At 41.0% G+C, this 26,864-nt stretch overlaps 1 protein-coding gene across 8 annotated transcripts in view; it reads right to left on the bottom strand.

Moving 5' to 3' along the window:
- The window catches only part of atp10d (ATPase phospholipid transporting 10D), a 109,613-nt gene that overhangs the window by 34,618 nt on the left and 48,131 nt on the right, over positions 1–26,864 (bottom strand). For 7 of the 8 annotated variants that reach the window (XM_084569707.1, XM_084569708.1, XM_084569711.1 and 4 more), the window contains 12 exons: positions 21,777–21,908; positions 21,457–21,569; positions 20,637–20,889; positions 18,475–18,671; positions 18,193–18,372; positions 11,303–11,981; positions 9,900–10,006; positions 8,688–8,814; positions 8,404–8,588; positions 5,852–6,143; positions 5,563–5,639; positions 5,109–5,234 (listed from right to left, as the gene is read on the bottom strand). In XM_084569707.1, coding sequence (XP_084425833.1) covers positions 5,109–5,234; positions 5,563–5,639; positions 5,852–6,143; positions 8,404–8,588; positions 8,688–8,814; positions 9,900–10,006; positions 11,303–11,981; positions 18,193–18,372; positions 18,475–18,671; positions 20,637–20,889; positions 21,457–21,569; positions 21,777–21,908 — 2,468 coding nt within the window. The remainder of the gene's footprint in view (positions 1–5,108; positions 5,235–5,562; positions 5,640–5,851; positions 6,144–8,403; positions 8,589–8,687; positions 8,815–9,899; positions 10,007–11,302; positions 11,982–18,192; positions 18,373–18,474; positions 18,672–20,636; positions 20,890–21,456; positions 21,570–21,776; positions 21,909–26,864) is intronic. The other variant, XM_084569712.1, reaches the window with a different exon arrangement.

Raw genomic sequence — 26,864 nt, 5'->3', positions numbered from 1 at the left:
ACTGGGGGTCTGCAGACCCCTATTGGTCTGTGGTGTAATTGCAAGGGGTCCGTGAAAATAAAATATATTTTAAAAAAGATCCTATGACATTTATAGAAATGGCATTATTTTATTCAAATGTGACTGAGAACTGAAAGCTCAAATTTGTGTGTGAATAAATGCCACAATGCAATTTAAAATGCAGTTTCTATCAAATGCACCGCCACCTCCCAGATCAGGTGGGGGGTTCCTCAGGGTCGATCAAAAATATGCAGGGGGTCCAGGACCCAAAAAAGGTTGAGAACCACTGTTCTACGCCATTTCTTTTGGCCCGGTTTGAAGCGTGACGCTGCCCGTTATGTTAAATCATGCCATGTTTGTCAGGTCATGGGGAAACGCAGTCAGGTGATTAAGCATGCGCCCTTGAGTCCTATCCCAGCTGTCAGCCAACCTTTTGAGCATCTAATCATAGATTGTGTTGGTCCCCTGCCTCCATCCAAGTCTGTTTGTGCATACATGTTAACTATCATGTGTCAAACTACAAGATATCCTGCGGCGTTTCCCCTAAGTTCAATCTCTGTGAAGCAAGTAGTTAGGGCTTTAACTCAGTTCATCTCCACCTTTGGTATTCCACACATGACTGTGAACTGAAAAGGGTTCTAACTTTACTTCCCATATGTTTAAACAGATCCTGCAGCAGCTAGGGGTGAAACATAAGCGTTCATCGGCATATCATGCACAGAGCCAAGGGGCTCTGGAACGGTTTCACCAGACCTCGAAGTCCATGTTGCGTGCGTATGGGATGACATTGGGGAAGGACTGGGAGGCCCTTGCTCATGTTGGCAGCTAGAGAGGTTGTCCAGGAGAGCACAGGGTTTAGCCCTAAAGATTTCTTTTTTGGTCATACAGTACGTAGTCCTCTGGCTGTCCTTCAGAATGGGTTGGTTGAAAGGGAGGCACCTAAAAACCTAGTGGACTATGTAAATGGGTTTCGTCGTCACCTTTACGTAGCTGTTGGTGGCGAGGGAAAATTTGTCGGGAGCCCAAATTAAAATGAAGAGACTGTATGATCAGAAGTCAGAGTACCGTGAGTTTAGCCAAGGGGACCAAGTGTTGGCTCTCATGCCTGTCCAGGTTTGCTGGCCCTTACACCCTTGACAAGAAAGTTTCAGATCAAAACTATCTGATTTCTACTCCCTGTCAGAAGAAACGGTCTCAACTGTGCCAAGCCATACTATGCACGTGGTTCAAGTGCAGTGTGTAATTCTGTCCTTCAGGATGTGAATGTTGGTCCTGTGATGATGGTTAATTCTGTGGATTCAGATTCTGTTGTCTCAGAGGCGGGATTGGATGCAGATGGAGATATTAAGGCCCCAGATATATCTGTCATGTGTGGTAGGCTGAACAATCCTGAATCACTCGGCCAGTTGGATCGCTTGTTGTGTCACTTAACTGTATCTCAGAGAGATGAGTTGACAGCATTGATTAGACAGTTTTTGGTACTGTTTGGTGATGACCCTTCACGTACCAATTTTATCGAGCATGATATTGATGTGGGAGACACCCCTCCTATCAAGCAGCGATTTTATCGTTGTCCGGCAGACAACTGCAAGATACTGGAGTCTGAAGTCCAGTACATGTTAGACAATCAGATTGCAGTACCATCATCCTCTAGTTGGGCATCACCTAGCTTGCTTGTAGGCTACAGTTGTGACGGCTTGGTACTTTGTGTTCTTTTGTTGTGATGGCTTGTCATTGTTGTGGTTGGTGGGCCTGGGGATACCTAATGGTTCATGCCCCTGGATCGTTTTTTTTTGGGGGGGGGGGTGCGCCCCTGTGGGCATGTGTGGGTGTGGTTACATTCTCTGAGGCTGACTGCAATAACTCGGGGCACCTGTTCCCAGTGCCCAGTAGTCTTTGGCTGCTGCCACCCTTTCAGTTTAAAAGAGAGGCTGTGTGACGGCTCACCTCTATGGAGCCAGAATGATGACTTTAATATTTGGCATCCAAAAAAAAAAAATTGGCATTGAAAACAAAACCAGTACTGAAAAAGGAAACATTGGCATTGAAACATTTGTATCGAAAACAGTTGTATTGGCATTGAAACAAGTATTGGCACTGAAAAAAGAAACAAATTAAAATAATTAAAATCTGAAAATCTTATTTTATTTTATTGGGATTTTATTGTATTTTTCAATGATAATCTTTAGATTTTTTCTTCATGGTACTTTTTTTCAGAGACAGATTTTTCTACAATGTCAGTTTTTTTTCAGTGTCACTGATTTTCAGTTTCAACTTTCTGTCACTGTTTTGGCGTCGAGAGGAAGGGGTCAGAGGGGAGGGGCAAGTAGAGCGTGGTTTGCATATAATTTGCATATCGGCATCCTGGAGAAATACGTCTCTTTTCCAGAATCCGCCGTCCGCTCGGAAGCCTCTGGCATGCAAAAATGTCCTGTTCACCGGGAACAATACTTGTTTCAATGCCAATACAACTGTTTTAAATGCCAATGTTTCCTTTTTCAGTACTGGTTTTGTTTTCAATGCCGTTTTTTTTTTTTTGGATGCCAAATATTAAAGTCACCATTCTGGCTCCATACACCTCCCCTCCATACTGACTTATTAACTTTCCTCCGTTTCCCTCCCACAGGTGCCTTCAGTGTGGTTCCCAAGTTGGCCCTTGTTAATTGTTTAAAGAAACTTGTTTTTTCCGGCAGCGTGTGTCTCCTTTTTGTTGTGGCCACTTGAGCCTTTGTCATAACAAGCTGTAACTCTTGTGGGCTAAAAAAAAGGCAGCTTCAGTATTGCATCTTGGCATCTCATCAGATCAGCTGTGGCTCAGTAGGTAGAGCAAGTTGTCCAAGAACCAGAGGGTTAGCGTTTTGATCCACGGCACATGGACCACATGTCAAAGTGTCCTTGAAAACTCTGAAACCCAAGTTGCTCCCAGTGGTGTGTGTGCTCTTGTGGACAAGTGGGTAAATGTGACATTGTGCTTGTAAAGAGCCTGGAGAACTAATAGGTAGAAAAAAACTATATAAATACAAGATGCTTCATAACATTTGGCTTGGCAAGCACTGGAGAATGCCAGTTGTGCAGCAACTATACCTATTCCTTTTGGCCCTCTGACTGACAACTGAGCCTTCATATTCTGGCCTCAGTATTCTCTGCCGCTACCTGCTGTCTGACCCAGAGAAATAAAACTGCAGTCCCCCCATTGTTCTCTTTTCTACTCTCCTCACTGTTCCAGTAACTTGTTAATCATCAGAGTAGTTATCTCCAGATATACTGTAATTTTTCAGCAGCAACACAATAGCCTGCCAATTCCCCACTGGCTGTGAATGCACTGCCAACCATATCTTAAGTTTCCAGGGAACTATCAAAGTCACACTCTCCTTTTTACGCACTTCTTTAGATATATCACAGTTGTGATATTAGTAAATCAAACATCTTTGTGCATCTCTGCCACCAGTTAACAGAGGCCATTCTTCCTCCCCAGACACTGGGCTTTTCATAAGATCTTTCTCATTTGATCCTTAATGCTTTTGTCCTCATTTACTTCCAAATTATCTGATGTATGTTCGTATGCACCAAGCAGTTATGAGAATCCAGCATTTCTAAATTCTGGGTGGAGTCCTAGGGATTCTATATTATATATGACTTCATAGTTCTTTTTAGAGATCTTAACACTTACGTGGGCCATGGTGGCGAAACTTGTGCCTGTACTAGCCATGGATTGTCCATTAAAAACACCATGTTCGAGCAGAAGTTAACTCATTAGAGTACTTGATGACAGAGCACCTTGGGCCAAAAGTCAATGTTTGACTTTGTGGTTATCGCATCAGATCCGCGGCTACTGGATACTCAGGTGAAGAGAGGAGCTGTCAACTGATCACCCCCTGGTGATTGCAGGGAAGGCTACCAGACAGAGCTGATAAACTCAAATATAACGAACAGAGAACGTCTGTCAGATATTCAACTCCTACCTCTGGCAAGAGATTGTCATGCATTAATAGGAAAATTGGGGACATGGCATGCGAGTAGGCCATGTTCAAATCGTTGAACAGGCAGAAGCTGTGGTCAGTGGGTCGACCTAAGAAGCTGCTGGTGGACAATGGTGGTGAAGTAAGATGTCAAGTCTTAAGAAGGAGGCTTTTGGCTCACTGGTCTTCGGAATCAGGAGACATATACCAAGAGGCTGGAAGAGGCACGGAAGGAAAAACATTGGGCTTCTTAGTTCAGCCTCAAGGTGGTCCTGGCAAATTATGACAACTCAGAAAGGAAAGCTGGGCTCTTCTCTCCTTTCCCCAAGCAAAGCCATCATCCTTTAATTCTGTTCATTACCATTAAGCAAGAGGGTGCTGACTTTGTCTCCAACTATTCTTAACACTGGCTCTCCTCAGGGATGAGTCCTCAATCACCTGCTGTACACTGTGCTGACTTATGACTTCTCAGCCACCTCCCTGAACTCCCACACAGTCAAAATGAGAGGGAGTGCAGTCTAGAGGTAGAACAACAGGAAGCTTGGTGCAGAGCCAACAGCTTCTGCATCAAAGTGAACAAAACTAAATAAATTATCATATGGAAGTCCCCCTGTCCCCATTTGAATTAACTATTAACTATTAAGGTCGTCCTCAACTTTATATACAAAGGAATGCACATCAACAATGACATCACCTGGAGTGTCAGCACTTGTATGAAGCCCTGGTGCTCTGCCAAAGAAAGTAGATTGCTTTCTCTAAGTTGGGGGTAAGTTGCTACCCCAAACAAAGGAGGAAGTATCTCGAGGTGTTGTTCATAAGTGATGGTAAATAGAGAGAGAGATGGAGAGGCGGTTTGGCGTAGGGGCAGCAGTAATGTGAGCATGTAATCAATCCATTGTGGGGAAAGCTGTAAAGCCCCTAGACATAGACCCAAAATTCATTGGAGAGTTTAGCTATTTCATCGTGCCTAGATTACTTTTAAAACCTAATAAGGGGAGGGGCATCTGGGATACCATGCTTAGTTCTACCATGCTTTACTCAGGATAAGTAAATAAAAATGTACGCAGTGCATACAAATGTAGTGCAGTTTACAAAAAAGTTCACTTCTATTTTACAAACATTTTTAGAAAGCTCATGAAGAAGTCTCACCACATTCTTGTAGACGAAATAGAGGATCATGTTTGCAAGACGGGAGTAACACCAGTAGCCATGAACCAACAGCAGCTTACTGAGGTGTTTAAACCTGGAAATGGCAAAGTCACTGGACATCACAGCCTGGGGTATGGTACAAAGTGGAAGATATTCAGAAAATTTTAAATAAAACATAAAGTGTTTACCTCATTTAAATCCTACTGTTAAATGAAATAATAAGACTGTCTGCTCTTTTATCACATACATTCTAATATGACCACATACTTTGCATTGTCTGAGTGGCCATTGCATCTTGCGAAACACGACATTTTGTATAGAAATATGTAGTTTACATACAGGGCATAGTTGGTATTAGCAACCTATGGAATATGTATGAGCCATTATACAGTCACACCTGTGAATGCTGGATTAATAAATTAAACCCTATAGCAGCTTGTCAGAATGTCATTACCTGCATTCCCTCCTGACCAGATATTCCAAGGCCCACATCAGCCACCTGAATCATGCTAACATCATTGGCTCCATCACCTAAATCATCCCAAAAACTTATTTTAGGCCTCCATGTTTGAATATTAAATACTAAAAAAATATGCAAAGGTGATTGACAATTCCATCTGAAGGAAAATATAATTTTGTTCTTCAGCATGTTCCAGTCTCCAGGCAAAGAATTCTTTATCCATTAATCATTACCAAACAACTTCCAAGCTTTTTCTTAATTTTTTTTTAGGCTTTTTCCTTACCCACAGCCAAGGTCACAACACCAAGCTGCTCCCGGATCAACTGGACCACTAGGCTCTTCTGCAGCGGAGTAGACCGGCAGCAGATAACAGCCTTGCATCTCTGGCTCAACTCCACAAAGTTGTTCTTTAGTTCCTCCTGCAGAGCCCAGTCCAGTGTCAGGCCATCTATAACCAGAACAAAGCCAGCCACACTGCCTGAAAAGGATCCCCTTCTTGCAGCAAGTTCAGTCAAATTGTCTTCACCACACTGGACTTCCTGCTTAAGGTCCTCAAGTAAAGCTGCACATGCATCCTGAAAGAAAAGAAATCTAAACATGTGATCACCTGTTGTTACAGTGTTTTTGTCTACTTGTATTACTTGTTCAAAACAGGCCAGTTGTGGCTTTCACAGATGATTTCACTGAAAACAGGTTTGTACCGAAAGCTTAACAGAACATTTTTAGGAATAATATGAAGACTCCTCATCCCACCGACTTCAAGCCTGCACTGAGGTTAGTGCCATGGTTTAAAAAGTTCATCCCCCATTATGTTTCATTATCAGCTGAGCTGTGTGTTTCCTGTAGGAAGAACATTCATTCATTCATTCATCTTCTGTAACCACTCTTTCCTGTGAAGGGTCGCGGGAGGGCTGAAGCCTATCCCAGCTGTCATCGGGTGAAAGGCGGGGTACACCCTGGACAGGCCGCCTGTCTATCGCAGGGCTAACACGGAGAGGCAGACAACCATTCACACTCACATGCACACCTACGGCCAATTTAGAATCACCAATTAACCTAATGAGCATGTCTTTGGACGGTGGGAGGAAGCCGGAGTACCCGGAGAGAACCCACGCAGACACAGGGAGAACATGCAAACTCCACACAGAAAGGCCCAGTTGGCCCATGGAACCTGGGACCTTCTCGCTGTGAGACATCAGTGCTAACCACCTCGCCACTGTGCCGCCCCTGTAGGAAGAACACATCTATGTTTTAAGTTCTGCTCAGCTAACACTATTATCTTATTTCTGTCCCTCCCTCTGTTTAAAATTGCTGTTCTTAAACGGACAGTCAAAACTTTCCAATAGAGGAAAACCTCCCTTGGTGCTTCAGTCATTTTTGTTGTCGTTTATTATACATTTGCATAGACTTTTTCCTGCTTTTCTCTCCTAAATTTTGGATTTCTTTAAATCTAAACCTTTTTTGTTTGTCCAACTGATCATTCCCTAACTGTTTTCTCATTTTTAAGACAAAGTTGATGAATATGTCAATATCTGAGACAAAGTCTGTTATTTCCACTGCTTGTCTACCATATCAAGTAAATTATTAATCTCCTGTAAAAAATATTATTGTGCATCGTCATGCACCATGATATCACAAAACGTGACAGAGAGTTGTCGTCATCTTCATTTTGGAGATGATGACTTTTAGGATGAGCATTTATGGCCCGACATTGCCACACTGAAAACATTTCATGTTTCGGGCGCTAGCACAGATGGTGTAGAAAACATTGTCATACTTTACCTTGAAAGACACTTCTAAAGTCTTCACAGGATCGTTCAGATACGTGAACGTTTGTCTCCGTACAGACCGAACATTCCGCAGTCTGGTGTCTTGTTTTAAACCCACATAAAAACCTTTCCAATATGGCTCAGCTTACTTTCCAGCAGTTCATTAGGGATGAATGGAGGTAACCCTGATACAATGATGCATGTTGGCGGTACAAACAGTGGTGAGACAGTTGTGTAGACATCATCCACTACCAAGCCTCTTTCAACTATCAAACTGTTTCTCTATGAGAAAAGTCACCACGGATTTATTTGTCCAGGAGCCATATGTTGTTTTCTCATGGCCAATCTATTCTCCCACAGCCAACCTGCTCCACAGAGAACAATGGCTCAGCCACAATATGAATGCTATGCCTCATTGACAGGCCAGGCAAACAATCACCAGGGAGGGACACCATCCTCAGAGGACAAAGTTACTACCATTCTAGTTTCTCTCACTTTATTCACAAATTGATCAATGAAACTCCTCTTACCTGCTCATGATTTTTAATGTGAAAGACTGAAAAAGCTAAACCACATCTTGTCAATGGAAAGTCCTCGCAAACATGGAAACATGAGTTGTGTGAGTCTATTCTGTATAGACCCTCATACAATGCTATTTAACAAGGCTATTTGACATACTTAATTCTTAGATAATTCTTTATCAGTTTAGCAGGTAAAAGATCCACAGGAATCCAAAGGTGGCATGTGCATTTGGAAACTGGTAGGGTAAACCCACAACATGCAGTAAAAGGAGCTGTCAGTGCAAGTGAAACTAGCCATTTAATCAGTGGTGGACTTTCATTCTCTCCATTGGAATGGATCTTATTATTTTGAGACATTTACATTTTCTTTGACAGCGCTAGCAGGGCTAAATACAAATTTCATATAGAATACATATTTCAGATTCTGAAAATCTACTAAATGTTTGTACATATAGAGGCAATGCAAGACCAAAATAGCTTTTGATAAACATCTCAATTTATCCAAATCAGACCCAAAACAATTGAATTATGCCTCAACCACTGACCTTAGTTCTGCAGTTGGCTGTGAGCAGTTGGTCACTGGCAAGAAGAAGTTTGCAGGCGTACGCAATATTGATGGCTGTCTCCTGTTTGTCTCCAGTAAGAACCCAAATTTTGATCCCAGCTCTCTGAAGAGCTTCAATGGTCTCTGGGACCTCCTCTTGCAGTCTATCCACAATCCCTGTGGTACCTAAGCACACATACAAAGACAAAGCACTTATAGTACTATTAATTCAAGCTCTGATACAGCAATGGTCCATGAGTAAGTTGTAGTTAGTGACTTTCCCACCCAGAAGAGTGAGGTTGGTCTCCAGTTTCTGAGCAGACTCTAGCAGCAGCTTCTCTCTGTTTTCTATACTGCTCTCTGCCACTATGTGATTTTTCAGCCACACATCATATTCCTTCTCCTCCAGAACCTGTTACAAAGACCACTCATTAATTCAAGCAACAGGCAAGTATGCTTAGATACAACTCTAAAAGTTGATGATATGACTTAAGTTCATGGATGAGACAGAATGGAATTCAAGAGGAATAGAGAAATAATGAAAATTCAAAAAAAGAAATCCTACAAAGGCATTCTCATCAGATGGCCATAGTTATATTATTATGACTCTTCACTTTATTTTCTTCTTGAATTGAATTCATTATGAAATGGATTTTAATCACACATGAAAAGAAATGTATGCATTTCACTATTTTGCACTTGACCTTGTTTCTATTGAGGCAATTATATCTTGCTTTTGATCAGTTCATAAATATTCTAAATTGAAATATCTAACACAAAGTTATTCAGAGTTTTAGATTAGATTAGATTTAGCTTCACTGCCATTGCTGTTGTACACACACAACAAAATGCAGTATGGCATTTAATCAGAAGTGTGATTCGCGGCAAATGCAAAGTTACTAAAATATTTTTTAAGGTATGACTATTATACAGGCTATGACTACTGTACCAGCTTTGACTATTGTACACGCTTGTGTAAATATTGTATAAGTACTAGTCTGCAGTAGGCATAAGATAAATCCATAGCCACACAAAATAATTATGAATATTTGCAGACAACAAAACACTGGCACAAGTCAAGATTTAAAATCATTGTCTAGACAAAACTGCATTTAAACATTACCAAATTGGTTGTCATGAGAATAACTGTCTAATAGGAATAGGAATGATAAACAAGTGTTTGAACGATAAACAAGCCTCCAGTCACTAGGTGGCAGCAGTGCTGAAACGAATCAACAGGCTGCCTGAAAAAAATTCTGTCCCCTTTATTGATTTTAACCTGTGACCAATACTACATGGGAACTAAACTCAAGGTTACTCATTGAACAGGATTTTAAGAAATAAATTAAGAAAGAAGTTAGTCTCTAGTTTAATTTGTTTCAGTGGCTCCTCTTTGCTTGCTTTCTGGACTTGTATGAAAATCTGCTGATGTTTTGAGTCATTTTTATTCAGAAATGTAAAAAAGTCAGAGGGCCGCAAAAACTATACTTTTTTCACCTTTTTAGCGATACAGAGTGTGCGGAGGCCTTCTCTGGCATAGGCCTCCAAATGTTTTTGAGTTTGTTCTCTGATGTGACCGTAGATCTCCTGAACTTGCTCTGCACCTGAAAAAAAACAACAAAAAAACATAAACCAACATATAAGAGACAGTAATACAGAACTAGAAAATTCCGGCAGAAATGAATGTGCCAGTGCTGCTGCTGCCGTTTCATATGTATGTTATATACATACAGTACATTATATACGTATGTGTTCAAGTGTATGAATATGTGCAAGTGTAAATGTTACATGAGCTACTTTTAACTTTTGGGAGGTTTTATTTTAAAAGTCCAGTCTTCTTCCAGGCTAAGGTGTTTCTTACTGTAACTAGGTGTGGGCTTTTATTTTGAAAATACAGTGTGCACAAAGCTCTTTGTGAAGAGTTTAACCTCTTGGCACTCTTTCAGAGGACATAGACCCAAAAGCATATGGAAGCAGATGTAATCCTAGGATTCAGGGTATAAACTAATACTAATAAATCATCTACAATATACAAGTTGTATCAGGAGGATGTGATTTTCACCACAGCCAGGAAGACAAAAACCAAAAAAATTAAGAGAGGTCAGAGTACTCCCCACTCAGTGGAACCTGTCGTCAAAACTATAGGTCCTATGACAGGCGGCTGTGGTTCAGTAGGTAGAGCGCGTTGTCCATGAATCCTTGAGCAAGACACTGAACCCCCAGTTGTGTCAATGTATGTGTGCCTGTAATTGAATGGGTGCTTTGGTAGAAAAGCGCTATATAAAAATCCATTTACAGTCACATCGTGTGAAAGCCAACAATAATTCCTGCGTTTTGATATAGAATTTCTCTTTGTACATAGGAAATTGTGGCCAGGAGTGTAATCGTGTTTTTTATTTTTTTTCTTGAATTTTGAAGAAAGTCAAAAGTAAGTAAAAACACCCATTTCACTTCAGTGACCCCTTACTTCGCCATTGCATTGGCACATATTACAAGAAAATTACGGCATGATGTATGAATACACTTGAATATGTGCAAGTGTAACTGTCACAAATGAACATGAACTACTTTTAACATTTGTGATGTTTTATTTTAAAAGTCCAGCCTTCTTCCACGTGACATTGTTACTTACCATAAGTAGTTGTGGGCTTTTATTTTGAAAACACAACATACACAAAGTCCTGTGAGTGTCAGGAGCTAAACCTCTTTTGAAAGCCATGGCCTTTATGTACCATCGCATTGGCACATATAATAAATATAAAGAGAAACAGTATCTTAATAGTTTTAACCGCAATCAAACTAATAAGCCTGAGGAACATGTAATAAACCAGACGAGTAATAACATATGTGTTATCACACTGGTACATATAAATAGGTTCTTGCTGTTAATATATGTTTACCTTTAGGTGTTTCAGTCAGGTCCATGATAACAGAGTCTGCTCCTTTGGTGTAAACCACCACCTGTTCTGTCAGTGGGTGGCGGACCACCACTGACATTCTCTTTCTGTTGGAGTCAAAAGGCAGGATATGGAGTAGCTGAATAGCCATACATCCAATTCCTGGCAGATCCACCAGCAGGCTCTCTGCTGAGCGGCCTTTCAGGGTGCAGTGGTATGCTCGGGCTGCATGGACCAATGCTGCTTCATCTGGACTCTCTGCTTCATAAAACAGTTCATCCTCGGTGTCACCCTGAAAGCCCATTTCCCTGGCCAGGTCCTTCACACAATTCCTGGCCTTGTAAGTGTTTGTCTTTGTGTCACTGAAATCATCCTCTGTCTTCCTGTCATCCACCTGTCCAACAACTTCTTCCTCATCCCTAGCTGTTAAATTCAGTTTACTCTTCAGGTTGGAGGTTCTCGGGTTGCTTTCTTGGCCTAGTTCTGACCTATCTGTGGTGCTATGGGGTACAGAGAAGGTGAAGGAACTGGTCTTTTTCTGAGAATACAGCCTGCAGGAGAAGCTTTGAGGGCTGTCTTTGATGTTGGGAGGGGAGAGTGTTACAAAAGGAGAGGCGCTGAAACGTTGAAACATTTGTTTAATTTCCACCAGGGTCTTGAGAGGTGTCTGTCCTTCTGGTACCTGTAAAAACAGGAAACAAGCAAAAATGTCATGATTTAAACAATTGTAAATTGCAATTGTAAGCTTTAAACTGAAATCACTTGTCACCCTTTTCCTTAAATGTAATGTTTGCAAAAAGAAAGAAACAGCATTGTATCAAATTTTAAACTGTAGAAACTGAAAAACAATGTGACGAGGTGCTGGAAGGGCTTGCACTGCTTCTGCATGCTTCTTTCTTGTTTGTTTTTATTCTTTTTAAATTATTCTTTTTTTATCTTTTTATTATTGCCTTGATTGTTTAAATTATTTTAGTTATTTTAATATTTTAATATCTGTTGATTTTATATGATTTGTTAAGCACATTGGGTTACCTTTCTGTGTACGAAATGGGCTATATAAATAAACTTGCCTTGCCTTGCACTAATGCCCTAACAAGCAAATTTTCGATATACTGTAAGTGAGTAATGAAATTAAAATAGTGAGTTAAGTAGAAAACCATCATATTGTAAAAGAGTTTAATTTATATCCCAACCCAAGTAACACTCCTCTTTATTCTGAAATTGCTGCACCTCAATGAAATGTATATGTGATGCACTGAATCACATTACTATGAGTTAAAGGGATTTGACAGGAGCCACCGACCACTGATGAAAACACATTTTTAGATATTTATTGCATTGAATTTTCATTATTGTATATAGCATAGAAGCCATTCTTCAGTCTGTTAGTACTGGCCTTCAGTGTTGTAAATCGTCTACCAGATGGTAGCAGTTCAAAAAGTGAGTGTCTGGGGTGGGTTGTGTCCTTAAGTATATGCCTGTGCCTTCCTCAGGCAGCGGAAGTTGTACAGTTCCTGTAAAGAGGGGATGGGGCAGCTGATGATCCTCTGGGCTGTGGTGACAACCCTCTTGAGTGCCTTCCTGTCTGCTGCAGTACAGCTGGAGAACCACACGCAAATACAGTAAGTGAGGATGCTCTCTATGGAGCATTGGTAAAAACACAGTCTCTGAGAGAGGTGGTTGTTCCTTAGCATCCTCAGGAAATAGAGTCTCTGCTGTGCCTTTTTGACGACGGCTGTGGTGTACTCGAGGTCCACACCCAGGAACCGGAGGTTGGAGACCCTCTCCACACAATCCCCTCCAATGTACAGTGGCTGAATGGCTGCTTTCCTCCTCCTTAAATCTAGGACGATCTTCTTTGTCTTAGTGTTGTTCAGGATGAGGTTGTTCTCTGTGCACCATACTGTCAGCTGCTCCACTTCGTCCAGGTATGCAGACTCGTCCCCACCTGTGATGAGCCCCACCACGGTGGTGTCGTCAGCAATGTTGGGCATGTTACTTTTAAAAAGTTATTAATTATAGTTCGCCTGTGTGATACTGTGTGATACTGCTATGCGCGCGTTTGTGTGTAAACAACACCCGCCCAACTGAACACTGCCCTGCCGCTGATTGGCTTACCATGAAATCTTACCCTACCTTAGCCAATCATCATCACTTATGCGGCCCCACCCCACCCAGAGGGGAAAAAACACCTTCGCAGCTCTTGTGGCTGGCTGACGGCGCAACGTAATGCACCACATTTCAGTGTCGGTAGCGGTAACAGCGTTGTAACGGAGGAAATAGTAATTAGTTAGATTACTCGTTACTGAAAAGAAATAACGCCGTTAGTAACGCCGTTTATTTTAACGCCGTTATTCCCATAACTGGTCGTCAGCAAACTTTATAATGCTGTTGCTGGGGTGAGTTACATTTATTTGTTCGATAGATGGGCTGCTGCGCTGCACGCTGTGTTGCTCAGGGTGGCACCCAGTCGCTCCCACCTCTGCTGGTCTCAGGTCCACCCGGTTTCGCAGGTAGCATGCCCCTACGACATCCACCAGGCACAATCTGGGGCCCACTTGCTGAAAGCAAACTCCTCTTTTCTACCTGCCCGTCCTGTATCTGGGCAAGGGCTTCATTCTAATGTCCTGGCCAATGCACAGCTCGGGCAGGTCTCTAGCTGGCTTGTCATACCAGAGCTTAGCTGTTTGGTGCTTAATCCACAGTTTGTCTGGGACCCCAGTGACCAGGCAACTCAAAAGGTGAAAAGCATGTCAAGTCATGATTAACATCCTGAAACACAAACAAAATAAATTGCAACTACTTGTCACAGTTCTTTACAGTCACTGACACAAACTCCCCGAGCATTCCTTTCAAAGGCTGGCTGAAATGTCACACAGACTGTGTGACTGTGTGACTAAATAGGTTGGAAGCTGATCAGTCAGCACCACCCGGATTTTCTCAAATGATGAAAAGAAGTGACACAAGTGATACTGGAGTAGTATCTTTATTTAGTGTGAATTGGCATTCTGGACAGGTTTTACAATATTATTTGACTCGCTTGTAAATTAATGAGCAGTAAAAACTTTCAGAAATGTACTTGAGAGCGGGATGCCCTGCCCATGGAGCTTTATACTACCTTCGAAACTTTGTCTCTACAGCAGAGGTTGCACTAGACTTTTTCGTTGTCGGTCATTTTGACTGACAAGGTCATAAAAATTCCGTCATAATCTGTTTTTACCGGTCACTTTAATTTTTATTTTTTTTAAATGATAATAAAAACATATTCAATATTAACTTTAAGTACTTTTTTTCAGAACAGTATTTGCTTTAAATGGTAACCAAAAAAAGTTTCGGCTGCTGACACTTCTTGTCCGTACGGGATAGCGTAAACAGCTTAGACGGTAGGGTTGAAGTGCTTCGGTGGTATGCAAATTCCATGTTGGTAGAGGTTAGCTGCATTGACATATATACATATATATTGTATAGTCTATGGCAGCAGTTCCCAAACTTTTTTGGCCGCCTCCTTCTATATATCAACCGCGCTGACGCACCCCCAATCCCCCACACTTAAAAAATGCAACAAGCTTTTTCATATCCATATTAAAGGCAGCATGTTTAATCATGCTCAAGTTACCAGAACACACATATAACAAAATAATCACGATCACAACAATTTGAATTAAACTGAAACACTTTAACATTTTCAATATAATGAAACAAAGTTACGCACAAGCTTCACTTTTAAGAGCAAATTTGTGGATGGATGACAGGCTCAGAGAGGCAGAAAGCAGATAAGTTGGGGAAAATATGACTAATATTTTCAGCTGCATTAAACAAAAATTGCAGCAAAATGACCGTGGAGCAAACACAACCACGTCATCATAACACAGCGGTTATGGAAATAAAATTAGAACGCCAGTAATTTGAATTAAATTGTAATGATTACACACAACCCACAACATAAATAACAAAGAGGATAGGCTCAGGAACAGATAAAAAAAAAAAATATATATATATCCATCTGACGATTTTCAAATGCAGCGCAGCTGGCTCAGTTAGTTGCGCATATACGGTGCGTAGAAGAAGATAACTTCTTCTCCGCCATTGCATTTTGCATCTCGCCAGAGCCCGTCTATGGAGAACCTTGCCACTCTCTATTAAGTCCCATTGTAACGAATTTTGGTTGCAGTTCCACCAGATTTCCACTGGGGGTGATCGCCATGAGTGCAACATGAATGGGACTCTATGGAGCTAAACGGCTAAATGTGTCTCTTTCACCCGATTGTCGTTGAGAAATCTCAGATTTGATTGTAGGTTTTGCTAGTTCAAAATGGGTTATAGGTCAAAAGTTGAATGAACGAGGTTGAGTTGTTGTTGCCCATAACACGCTAGCATTGTGCTAATGAACGCTGATTGGTCAGTGAAGGACTGATTACGACCAGATCCCGCTTGACGGCATCATGGCATCCGAAGCGGGACCAGAATGTTAAGGCAGACTTTTTCGCCCAAGTTTTTTTTTTCAACGTAACAACTTTTAAAACAACAAAACAAAAACTCTTCTAGCAGGTGTATTTACCTGTGTCAGCTGTGTTGTCCATGCCTCGAGAGAAAAGAAAGTGCAGAGCGCGAAAGCACCAAAGCAGTGACTGAAGGATTGCCGTAAAGCAGTATCTCTGGTCGTACGATGTGTATGACGTCATTGACGTTTTAAAATACTTTTTAAAGCAAATAAGTGACTCTAAAAAATCTAACACCCAGCAATGTGTAATTTCTTTGCATCTCCTTTCAAATACAATATTCAAATTACTGCACAAAAAATTATATCCTGAGAAAAGTGGATTTTGAGGGGTATTGCTCCATAGACCTCCATTCATTCTGCACTCGTCCTGAGAGCGCCCTCATATGGAACCAGAGTGTAACTGCAACCAGTTCAGAAGCCGGAAGTTCACTGAGAGTGGAAGTTCTCCCCTTATTAGACATTCTCTGATCTCGCGCACCCCCTAGAGGCAGTTCACGCACCTCCAGGGGTGCGTGCACCACACTTTGGGAATCCCTGGGGCCTCATGTACTAAGAGTTGCGTAGATTTCCTTCTAAATCGTGACGTAAGTTCAGATTTAGAAGCATTTCGAAGCACATTTCTTTTGTACATCCCGATTGAGCGTACCCGACTCCTCCCTGTCCACGCCCCTTTTAAATATGCAACTCCCCGTCCACGCCCATTTTACATATGCAACTCCCTGTCCACGCCCATTTTAAATATGCAAATTATATTTAAATTGACCCTGCACCTGAGATTCCCCTCTCTGGAGACGCTACTCACTGGAGTGGAGATGCGCAAAAATGTGTTCTTTGGCACGCTGCCACAATGTTGGTTACTTGGATTTGCGCATCACGTATGATCTGTACATTGATCGAATGAAAATGTTTCCTGTTGACATTTACAAATTCATGCGATGGCGCTTTTATATCAATGTGTGTGCAGTCGATAGCTGTGATTACATTCAGAAAACCATCTGCTGCAGATTGCTCTTTAATGTTGACCTGTTCAGATGCATTGTATGGGAATCTGATATACCTGGCTGACATGAGGATAACTCCGTCCCACACTGCTGGCATGGATCTGCTCAGGGTCGACCAGCACAGTCCCGATCGGTCGGAGTAATAGTTTTCACATTTATGACAGTTTCCCGGATCACCTCTAAGTGTCGCCAAAGGATCGACATCTGTAGAATCCTACTTACACCAGCCACGCCGTTGGCGTAGAGACGTACAAAATTCCCGGACATTTCACTCTTGATACATCTGAACTTTTACGTGAGCGAGTACTTACGTAACATTTTTGTACTTAAGCAACGTTCGTACATGAGGCCCCTGGTCTATAGTTTGCCGCATAGGTTCAGTGTAATCAGTGTACCAGGAAATCGTGCACCGACAAAGTTCCGCGATGTTTGGAATGTAAACTTCAATGAGAGACAAGAGGCAATTAATAAGGTCACTCGCCACCAAGTGGTCAGGGGTGTGAATTGCAATCTGTCAAAATGACGGACGGCCTTCAGATTTTTCCATCATATTTAAAAAAAAAACGGTGAATGACGACCATAGCTTGCCTTCTTCCCATAGTCCATCCTGGTGCTCTGTATCACCCATTTAAGCAACACAAACAGCCATCCACATGAAGTAGCAGTAAACACGATTCATCAGACCAGGCTAGCTACCTTTCCTTTTTCAGTGGTCAAATTCTGATGTTCACATGCCAACTGTGGGTGCTTTCAGCAGGGGACAGGGGTCAGCATGAGCAGACTGGTCTGTGGCTACGCAATCCTATACTCAACAAACTAGATCAAACTGGATCACATTGTCCAGCCTCCCCACATACATTGTCGGTGGTTCACCACGTTGCCATCCATGGACCACTTTTGATAGGTACTGACCACTGCAGATGAAGAAGCCCCCACAAGACCTGTGGTTTTGTAGATACTCTGACCCAGGCAGCCATCACAATTTGAACCTTGTTTCTCATATCTTTCCACTTGCACTCTAGCACACAACTTTGAGGACAAAATGTTAGATGCCTAAGGTATTTCACAAACTAATAGGTGCCATCACAATGAGATAAACCGTGTTATTTACTTCACCTGTCAATGGCCCCAGTGTTTATAATGGCTGATTGGTGTATATATATATAAACAAATTTATTAAACTAAACTAAACTTAAATTATTTGAAAATACACAACAGAAGGTCAGTAACTCAAGGGAAAATGCAAAACTATTCTATCCAGGAAGTCACTTCAAACAATTATATATTGATAAATAAACAACTTGTAAAAGCAGTACTACTTATTTAAGGCAGGTAAATATTGTTTTGGAGAATAAAGCCTTTGATGTGACACACAGGTGTTATCTACTCACCACATGTCGAGACTGACTTGGTGATGAGACCACCACGCTGTTACAGATGGCCAGTGCTAGGAAGAAGTCTGTGATATGGATGAGCTCCAAGCTCAGTGGAGTCTCTAGCAAGCAGTCACTTAGAGAGCAGAGGCAGTTCAACTTCCTTACCAGATTGGGGTCTGGTACCACCTCCCTTGCCTGAACAGAAAGACACAGGAGCAACAGGTGCTTTCTCAGACTTTTGTCATGTTTATATTTTTATGAAGCACTAAATATATGATGAGAGAGAGAGAGACAGACCATGCAACTGCAGAAAGCAGCGTAACTGGAGAATTGGTCTTCCTCTGCTGACTCAGCAGTGAGTGTATGCAGAGACACGTGGCTGTCACAGCTGAGGGAGCGACAGTTCATAGATTTCCTACTGCAGCCTGACTTCAGAGTTATCAACTTCCCAACTGCCTCATTCTTTTCTGCTTCATAAGCGTTCAGTCTTTGACCTGAAACAACATCACATACTGAATCAGAAACATACAGATTTTTTTGCCAGGTATGTTATACATACAAGGAATTAAATGATACTGGTTTTTGCATTAGTTTTTATACTGCAAAACTAATGCAATTAATGCTACCAAATGACATGAATGAATGAATGAATGAATGAAACCTTTATTGATCCCGCAATGGGGAAATTACAATAGTGGGGGGAGGAAAAAGGGAAGAAAAACAAGAGGAGAGGGGAGGATAAAAAAAGCAGCTCCCAGACTACACTCATCTGGGGGAGTACAGTGTGGGACCGGGAAAAAAACCTCAGCAACATAAGCACATATGAGCACACTTTACAACATAAAAACTCAAAACAACTTGCACCAGGAGACTGGGGAAAGGGGGGTGGAGATTTTCCAGCGCAGACAGGCATCCCCCGGCCACAGCCAACTACGGCGCCGCCTTCAGACCCCGTCTGTCGCACTGGGGGGGTAAAGCGGCAAAGGCGTGGAATTGGGGGGTAGTGTATTGCATATGTGCATGTGTGTAAGTGTCCGTGGGTGCGTGTGTGTACATAAGCCTGGAGAGTCGCTTCGTCTAGGCTCCCAATCAGTGCTTCAGTTCGCAGGATGTCATCTCGATAACACAGCAGGTTGCCATGGAGATGTCCCTGATCGGGTCCCAGACGGAGTCAACCATCAACAGGTGTCAGTGAAGGAAGGAATAGGACAGAGCGTCTCACTGCAGCGATCTCCTGGCCAAGGCCGGTGCCGCTCAGGGGCCGGAATGCAGATTAGATTATGATTGTTTGGGTTAGGGCGAGTAGTCGCATTTCAATGGACACGACTTACTCTATTTGTCCATTCTGGTCTTCAAATCCATTCATTCGCCTTGCAAAGCCGAAAAGCTTCTCCAAGATGGTTTCCATGTTGCGGTTAATGACCACAGTCTGAGCACAAACAGCTCTGTCCAAGATGTTATCCATGTTGCGATTTATAACCACAGTCAGTGTGCTGATAGCTCTTTCCAAGGTGTTTTCCATGTTGCGGTTTATACCCAGTCTGAGCGCTAACAGCTCTGCTCACTCCATAATCATGTCGGGCAGCTTCATGGGGCTTTGGACTGCTGACACCGTCTTCCTAATTTTCCGATACACCAGGCAAATGCCTAATCCAATCAGCAGATAGCCTGTTATCATAGTTCTGAATATGTAAAGATCCTCGATGCCCTCGACGGAAAGAGTCGCCAGGCACACGGAGTCCATCATGTATCCAGCGGCAAACGTTCCGTCAGGGCAGACAGGTTCCCCCAAACCCGAGCTTCTTGTTTAGAAGATTCTGTCAATTGCGTTGAGAGACCAGTTGACCAATTCCATGATTTTATATTTGGAGAGCAATGCGGAGAGAGGCTCCCAAAGTTTGAGACAAGACAGGACGAGACATGAGAAGCAAAGCAGGGAAGATAAGGGAAAGGGGAGAGAGAGACAGATGCGTCCACCTTCGTTGAGTGCCAGGGAATATTTATGATACCCACATTAATGGCAAGAACATCTTGCTTTAGAGTGAAACTTTTGGTGACCAGATGTTAATACTGTGTTGTAAGTAGATGATAAATGTCTCAGTCCACCTCTGGTGTTCAGATAAGGGTTTTCCAAATAATAAGAACACCCCACCAGTCATTTAGAACTGAAGAGGCTACTTGAATGAATGGCAAAACAGCTTCAAGAAACTGCCATGTCCATTTGCCTTTAGTTTAGCTTTGTTTTTGGATATAGCATGGCCAGAATGAATGAGAACCTTCACAGACAAATATAATAATTAAGAAAAATATAGTAAAACTACATAAAAATATGTAAAATGTCTGGAATAATGCCTGCGGAATAAAGGAGCATTACAATTTAATCAGGGATGCAAATTGCAATGCACTGTACTGATACCTTTCTATCAGAACCATATAGCAATCAACTAAAGAGTTCTTACCGTTTTCCTCATGAGGATATTCAATCCCAAAAATACTGCAGCGGCGAAACACCATCTTATTCTCTGTCAGTGTTCCTGTCTTATCAGAGAACAAGTACCGGATCTGACCCAGGTCCTCAGTGATATTGAGGGCCCGGCAATTGATCCTGCAGTCTAGCTCTTTGTTGTACAGGGCTAAGTCATTGTTGATAAAGTAGATCTGGCCCAGTTTCACAATCTCAATGGACACGTACAAAGAAATGGGAATCAGCACCTGTAAAACAGAAATCCATTTCTCATTGTGTATTTAAACATAACAAGTAATTCAAAATCTCTATTTTGGCCAAATTTTATTGAATATGTAATACATATGGTGAAATGTCTTTTCACAATGAAGTAACAAAAACATTGTAAATCGGGAAACTCATCAGAGTGAAAATAATTTCAAAGGTCTGCAAACAAATAAAAGCTGGTCTTTTAGCAAAAAATAAGATGTAACACGCTGACTTTTATATGCAATGCAATCCAGCATAACACCATATTGGCAATCGAAACAGGAGCATCAACACATTCCTTATAATAATAATAATAATAAATTTTATTTAAAAGCGCTTTTCAAGATACTCAAAGACACTTTACATAAGGTGAATGGGCTAGCTACTACATTGGGTCCCAGTGTTCTGATGAATCTTGAGCCAAACATAGAGAAAACCGTAACTATATATTGCCCATACAGCATTGCAGGAAAGAAAATAAAGTCGTTGTGTCAATCTGTTTATCAGTGTCCACTGATCTCCGTTTGTAAGATGGAACTTTTGGCCTAAAACTGTAACTAATATACCTGTAGCACAATGATCATAGTCCAGAACACACAGAAACCAGCCATGGCAGGGGATGTCTCCCCATCAATCTGAAAGACAGGGTCTTTGAGGTTGTTTAGCCAGAGGCCATTACCTGAAACATAAAATATCAAAGAACAGCTTTTGACATTAAGTAATTAAGTTTAATCTGGACATAATTGAATTATTTTGCTTTTAAGTTTACTTTTGTACATTTTTGTAGCTTTATATATATTGTTTTATATTGCAAACATTGGCAGAAAACTGTAGCCGTTTAATGCTTCACTGAGAAAGAGCTGTTGGTGTCAGTGTAAGTACATACCTATAGAAGTTGTCAGACACATGATGAGGAGGAGGAACACACACCATAGGATGTCTGTGTTCAGACACTTCTCTAGCCGGCTGCGCTTATACCTTGGTTCATTGTTGTTCATCATGGCTTTAGTTTCATGTCCTACACACACAGAAAGGAAAAAAAATCCCACCACCAAACAATGTTGATTTATAAAGACCAATTTAATGTAGAAATGGTCAAATATGAATAAATCTAAATTAATTTTAATTTAAAAAAAAATACAAGCGGCAGCCCTATACAGAACAATGGATCGTAGCTGGTTGTGATGTGTACAATGGTCTAAGGAGTTCCTTCAGTAGGGGGATTGACATATTTTTACAGGTTCTTACAGGGTATGAACTGTAGGTTAATAGTTAACAATGGGAGCAGTGCGAAAACACAATATGTGATATTCAGAATACTGTGCATTGTTGACATTGGAAAGTAGCATTTAAACAGACTGTGAGTAACAAAAACAATGTACATTGTATAAAGTAGAGAGCATATCCAAAGCAGCAGTGCCAAATCTGTATGTGATATTCGGAATACTGTATATATTTACATTGTTGACAATGGAAAGTTGCATTTAAACAGACTGTAAGTAATATATGCTATGAAAACAATGCACACTGTACAAAGTAGAACGCATATCCAAAAACGTTAAAAAAAACTGAAGAATAACTGAAGAAGCAAGTCAGATTAGTGGTAAATCATCCTCAAGAAATTACAAGTCCAGTTGCCTGTCGAACTGAGAAACCCTAACAAACCTACAGCCAATATGTCATGAGACGTGAACTAAATAAATGCTGCTGGCTTGTACAGACTGCTCAGCAGCAAACAAACAAAGAAATACTTAAGTATTTTTCACTCCTCCTCCAATTAAGCAGTCTAAATGAACAAAGTAAATGCTGCTGGCTTGTACAAAGAAAAGAAAATACATTCAAATAAAGCATCCAAAGGCCTTTGAGAATGTTTAACTGAATATGGAACACTCAAATAAATTGATATGTGAGGCACCCAGACAGTGGACAATTCAAACCTAGACGCCATGTGAAATATGAAACAAATGCTGCTGGCTTGTACAGCCCGCTCAGCAGCTAAACAAACATAGAAATATAGCAACCAGCCAACCAACACAAAGACATCAGATACCTGGCCTATTCAGCGGCAGTTTGCAGCATGTCATCTGGGTTTTCAAGTGGGCCCTTCACCGATGTTTCGTTAAGTTAGGCCCACGACACCTCAAGAAGGCTTAACAGTGAAATCCAACATAATGTAGAGAGCAGGAAATGAAGATTATGTGTACTAGTTGTGTAAATTAGTGGAATGATATAGAATTTAACAGGGTCACTGCCTTATACAGCAAGAGTACGAGGACAGTTCTGACAATCAATTCAGTTCAATTTTATTTATATAGCGTCAGTTACAATATAAATTGTCTCAAGACGCTTTACAGACCGCTTTGAAACCCCTAAAGCAAGCCTGAAGGCGATGGTGGAAAGGAAAAGCTCCCCTTTAACAGGAAGAATTGTCTATGACATCTGTCATAGATACATACATCTGACTACAAGCGTACATGATGATGATATAAATACAAGATATAGCTGATGATGTTACATGACAGTTTGAGAATATAAGAGGTATCATAGGCAGTGGGAGAATTGTTCATTCAGGTCGGAGCCATGAAGACTGCAGATATATATTTTTAAATTTAAATGGTTTTTGTGGACGACTTGTCTTGTCCATACTCGGACCGGGACTGCTAGCGCTAACAGCTCCGGCGGTTTCTGTGCTCACTGCAACATGTTTTGCATTTAGATGGGACTGTAGGGTTGAAGTGTTTCGGTGGTATGCAAACTCTTTTTTTTTTGCACAATTTTCACAAACCCCGCTTTCATCAAGGCTTCCATGAGGTAGTTTTTTAAAATTGGATCCGGGTGCGCACATCCAAATAAAATAGTTCAGGTGCTAGACAAAAAGGATATATATTGAAAAAATGTGGTCTGCACACTGTGTATGCTCCAAGTGCAATTTATTTATTTTAAACAGGCAACGTTTCGATCCTATGGGATCTTCATCAGACAATGAGGGAAATAGTTGGAATGACTCATATCACGTGACCCCCCACAGGGCACCTGTCTAGAAAAAAGAGTGCACCACGTGAGGTGACAATTGGCATAGCATGTGCTCAAAGGCACTGGCTTACATGCATTAAACCACAAGAATGATCAAAATTAGGTGTGTATCACAATTAGTGATACACAGCAGTGTAATTTCACTCATAAGTGTAAAACATTCTGCCATCCACACACAGGGAAGACACTAAAAATAAAAGGGGTCATATCATGTAACACTAAGAACGTGATCTACATGACAAAGTGCCCTTGCGGCCTTGCTTATATAGGTAAGACTACACGCTGCATTAAAACACGGATCTCAGAACATAGAAGCAGCATAAGATCAAATGACCAAAAGAACCCAGTGGCTGTTCATTTTAATGCCTTTAAACATAATTTGTCTACCTTGAGATACATTGGTATTGAACATGTTTCCACCCCCAGACGTGGAGGAGACATTGACAATCTTCTCCTTAGGAGGGAAGCATTTTATATATATATGCTAAATACACTGTCTCCTAAGGGCCTCAATATGGAGTCTGACCTTAGGCCTTTTCTTTGATTGCTCACTCTCTACATTGAAAAGTTTATATATGAATTTGCTTGTAATGTACTTATATGTATATATCAATGTGTACTATCAAAAACTTCTTTTGATTGTCTTTTTAATTGTCTGCTAATTGTGATACACACCTAATTTTGATCATTCTTGTGGTTTAACGCATGTAAGCCAGTGCCTTTGAGCACATGCTATGCCAATTGTCACCTCACGTGGTGAACTCTTTTTTCTAGACAGGTGCCCTGTGGGGGGTCACGTGATATAAGTCATTCCAACTATTTCCCTCATTGTCTGATGAAGATCCCATAGGATTGAAACGTTGCCTGTTTAAAATAAATAAATTGCACTTGGAGCATACACAGTGTGCAGACCACATTTTTTCAATATATATCCTTTTTGTCTAGCACCTGAACTATTTTATTTGGATGTGCGCACCCGGATCCAATTTTAAAAAACTACCTCATGGAAGCCTTGATTTTGTCAATATATGGGTTGAGGGGAGGGGCCTCTGTGGATCAGGCTTGTTCCACTGCATCCCACAGATACTTGATCAGTTTGGAATCTAGTGAATTTGGAGGCCAGGTCAACATCTTGTGCTGTTTTTCTTTTTCTTTTTCTTTTTTCTTTTTTTAGTTGTTTCTAAACTGTTTTTGTGTGTGTGCCTGTGTCAGGCTGCATCCTGCTGGGGATGGCTGCTGCCATCAAGGACTGTCATTGCTATGGAATGGGGTGCCTGATTTGGTCTAGGTGGGTGGCACATGTCTAAGTAAGTGCCAGGTAAGTGACAAATGTCAGGTCCAAACATTTCCCAGCAGAACACTGGTCAATGTAAATGTAAATGTAACTTCTTCTGTCAGTGGTTTTAATGCTGTGGCTGATCAGTGTAAATATATAATACATTTTGTGATATTGGCTCCTAAATATTTAAACCAATTTGTTTAAATATTTTTGTTGAAATTTCAAACGGGAACATTTTCAATTATTTATTGTCGAGCACAACCTAATGGTCATTATTTTAACTAAAATATTATTACATTTTGTAGACCCAACAGTCTACAACATGTCAAGCTTGATTAAGTGAGTGTTTCCTTTTTTCATGAGATTACTATACTGTATTTTTTTAGCATAGCATTTGTTTGCATATAGAATGCAATTTGGGACTAGGGAAACCGTCTTATGAAGTCATTCATAAGAGTTTATATAAAAGACTTTTCTGGTTGAAGAAATCCTCCGTAGTTTGTGGGGAAATAATTCCATTTGCAGTGAGTTTGGCTGGGTTAAAACTGGATAGAACAAGCTGCAGGTCACAATAGCATCTCAGAGTAATATCCTTACAGGAATGAAGGCGATGCGCAGGTTGGTGTCCACAGACTAGGGCTGGGCGATAAAACGATGACGATATCTATCGCGATAGACACGTGATCAATATCAGTAGAAGATACGCAGAACCAGAACCGCAAGTCATTCTGGGGGATGTAGGCAGAGGAAGAGCGTTAGCCTCTCGACCTATCACAGCCCAGCTAAGCCAGGTTGGTGGCAATGGCATCAACAACAACAACAACAAAAAAAAGAACAGCATGGAGTGAAAGGAGAATATGAGTGTGACAGCGCAAGAGGAAATTGTAGATAAAAAGGAAAGGTCACGTCACCAGTTTGGCAATATTTTGGTTATTTAAAGGTTACGTTTAAAAGTATTTAAATTCAGCTTTTTTTCTCCTGGTCCTCATTTAGAATAGGTTAAAAAACAAATCAATAATTATCGATATCGTTTGATATGAAACACTTATATTGTGATACATTTTTCAGCCATATCGCCCAGCCCTACTCACAGCTTTCCATGAAATGCCCTTTCGGGTCAACTGTCAAATTACATTCAGTCCCTTAAAAAAGAAGGGCTTACATATTAAATATATTAAAGCACAAACCACACAGTGTGCAGGCTTGTGCACAATTCAGAATTTCAGAATTGGTCGCCATTCAATTCATGAGTTGGAATTTGAATTGAATTGACTCCGCCCCACAGGAAGTTGAATTTGAATCGGAGTTGGAATGACAGGAAGTGGAATTAAATTCGTGGCAATTCAAAGAAATTCCACACAGTCATACAACAGAAAGAATGTGTTGAATCTCACATACAATTACATTAATTTTGTAATTTAATAGCATAATGTCATTACACATAACTAGTCACTCCTCAACCCTGCATACATTTTGTTCCAGCATATAGATAATGATCAAATTCTTGAAATAAATTACTCCCTCAATGTTTGATTAGTTTTGTTCAAAATGTTATTTTCAGAGAAAGTGTGCTTGCATGCTTTTAAACACATATCCAGTGTTGGGGGTAACTTGGGTATAACATAATATAATCACATTTGGCTGTAACTGAGTAATGTAACA

This window comes from Chelon labrosus (genome assembly GCF_963514085.1).
Source record: "Chelon labrosus genome assembly, chromosome: 20".
Classification (NCBI taxonomy): Eukaryota; Metazoa; Chordata; class Actinopteri; order Mugiliformes; family Mugilidae; genus Chelon; species Chelon labrosus.
The sequence above is the reverse complement of the archived record's forward strand: the minus strand, read 5'-3'. Positions and strand labels throughout refer to the sequence as shown.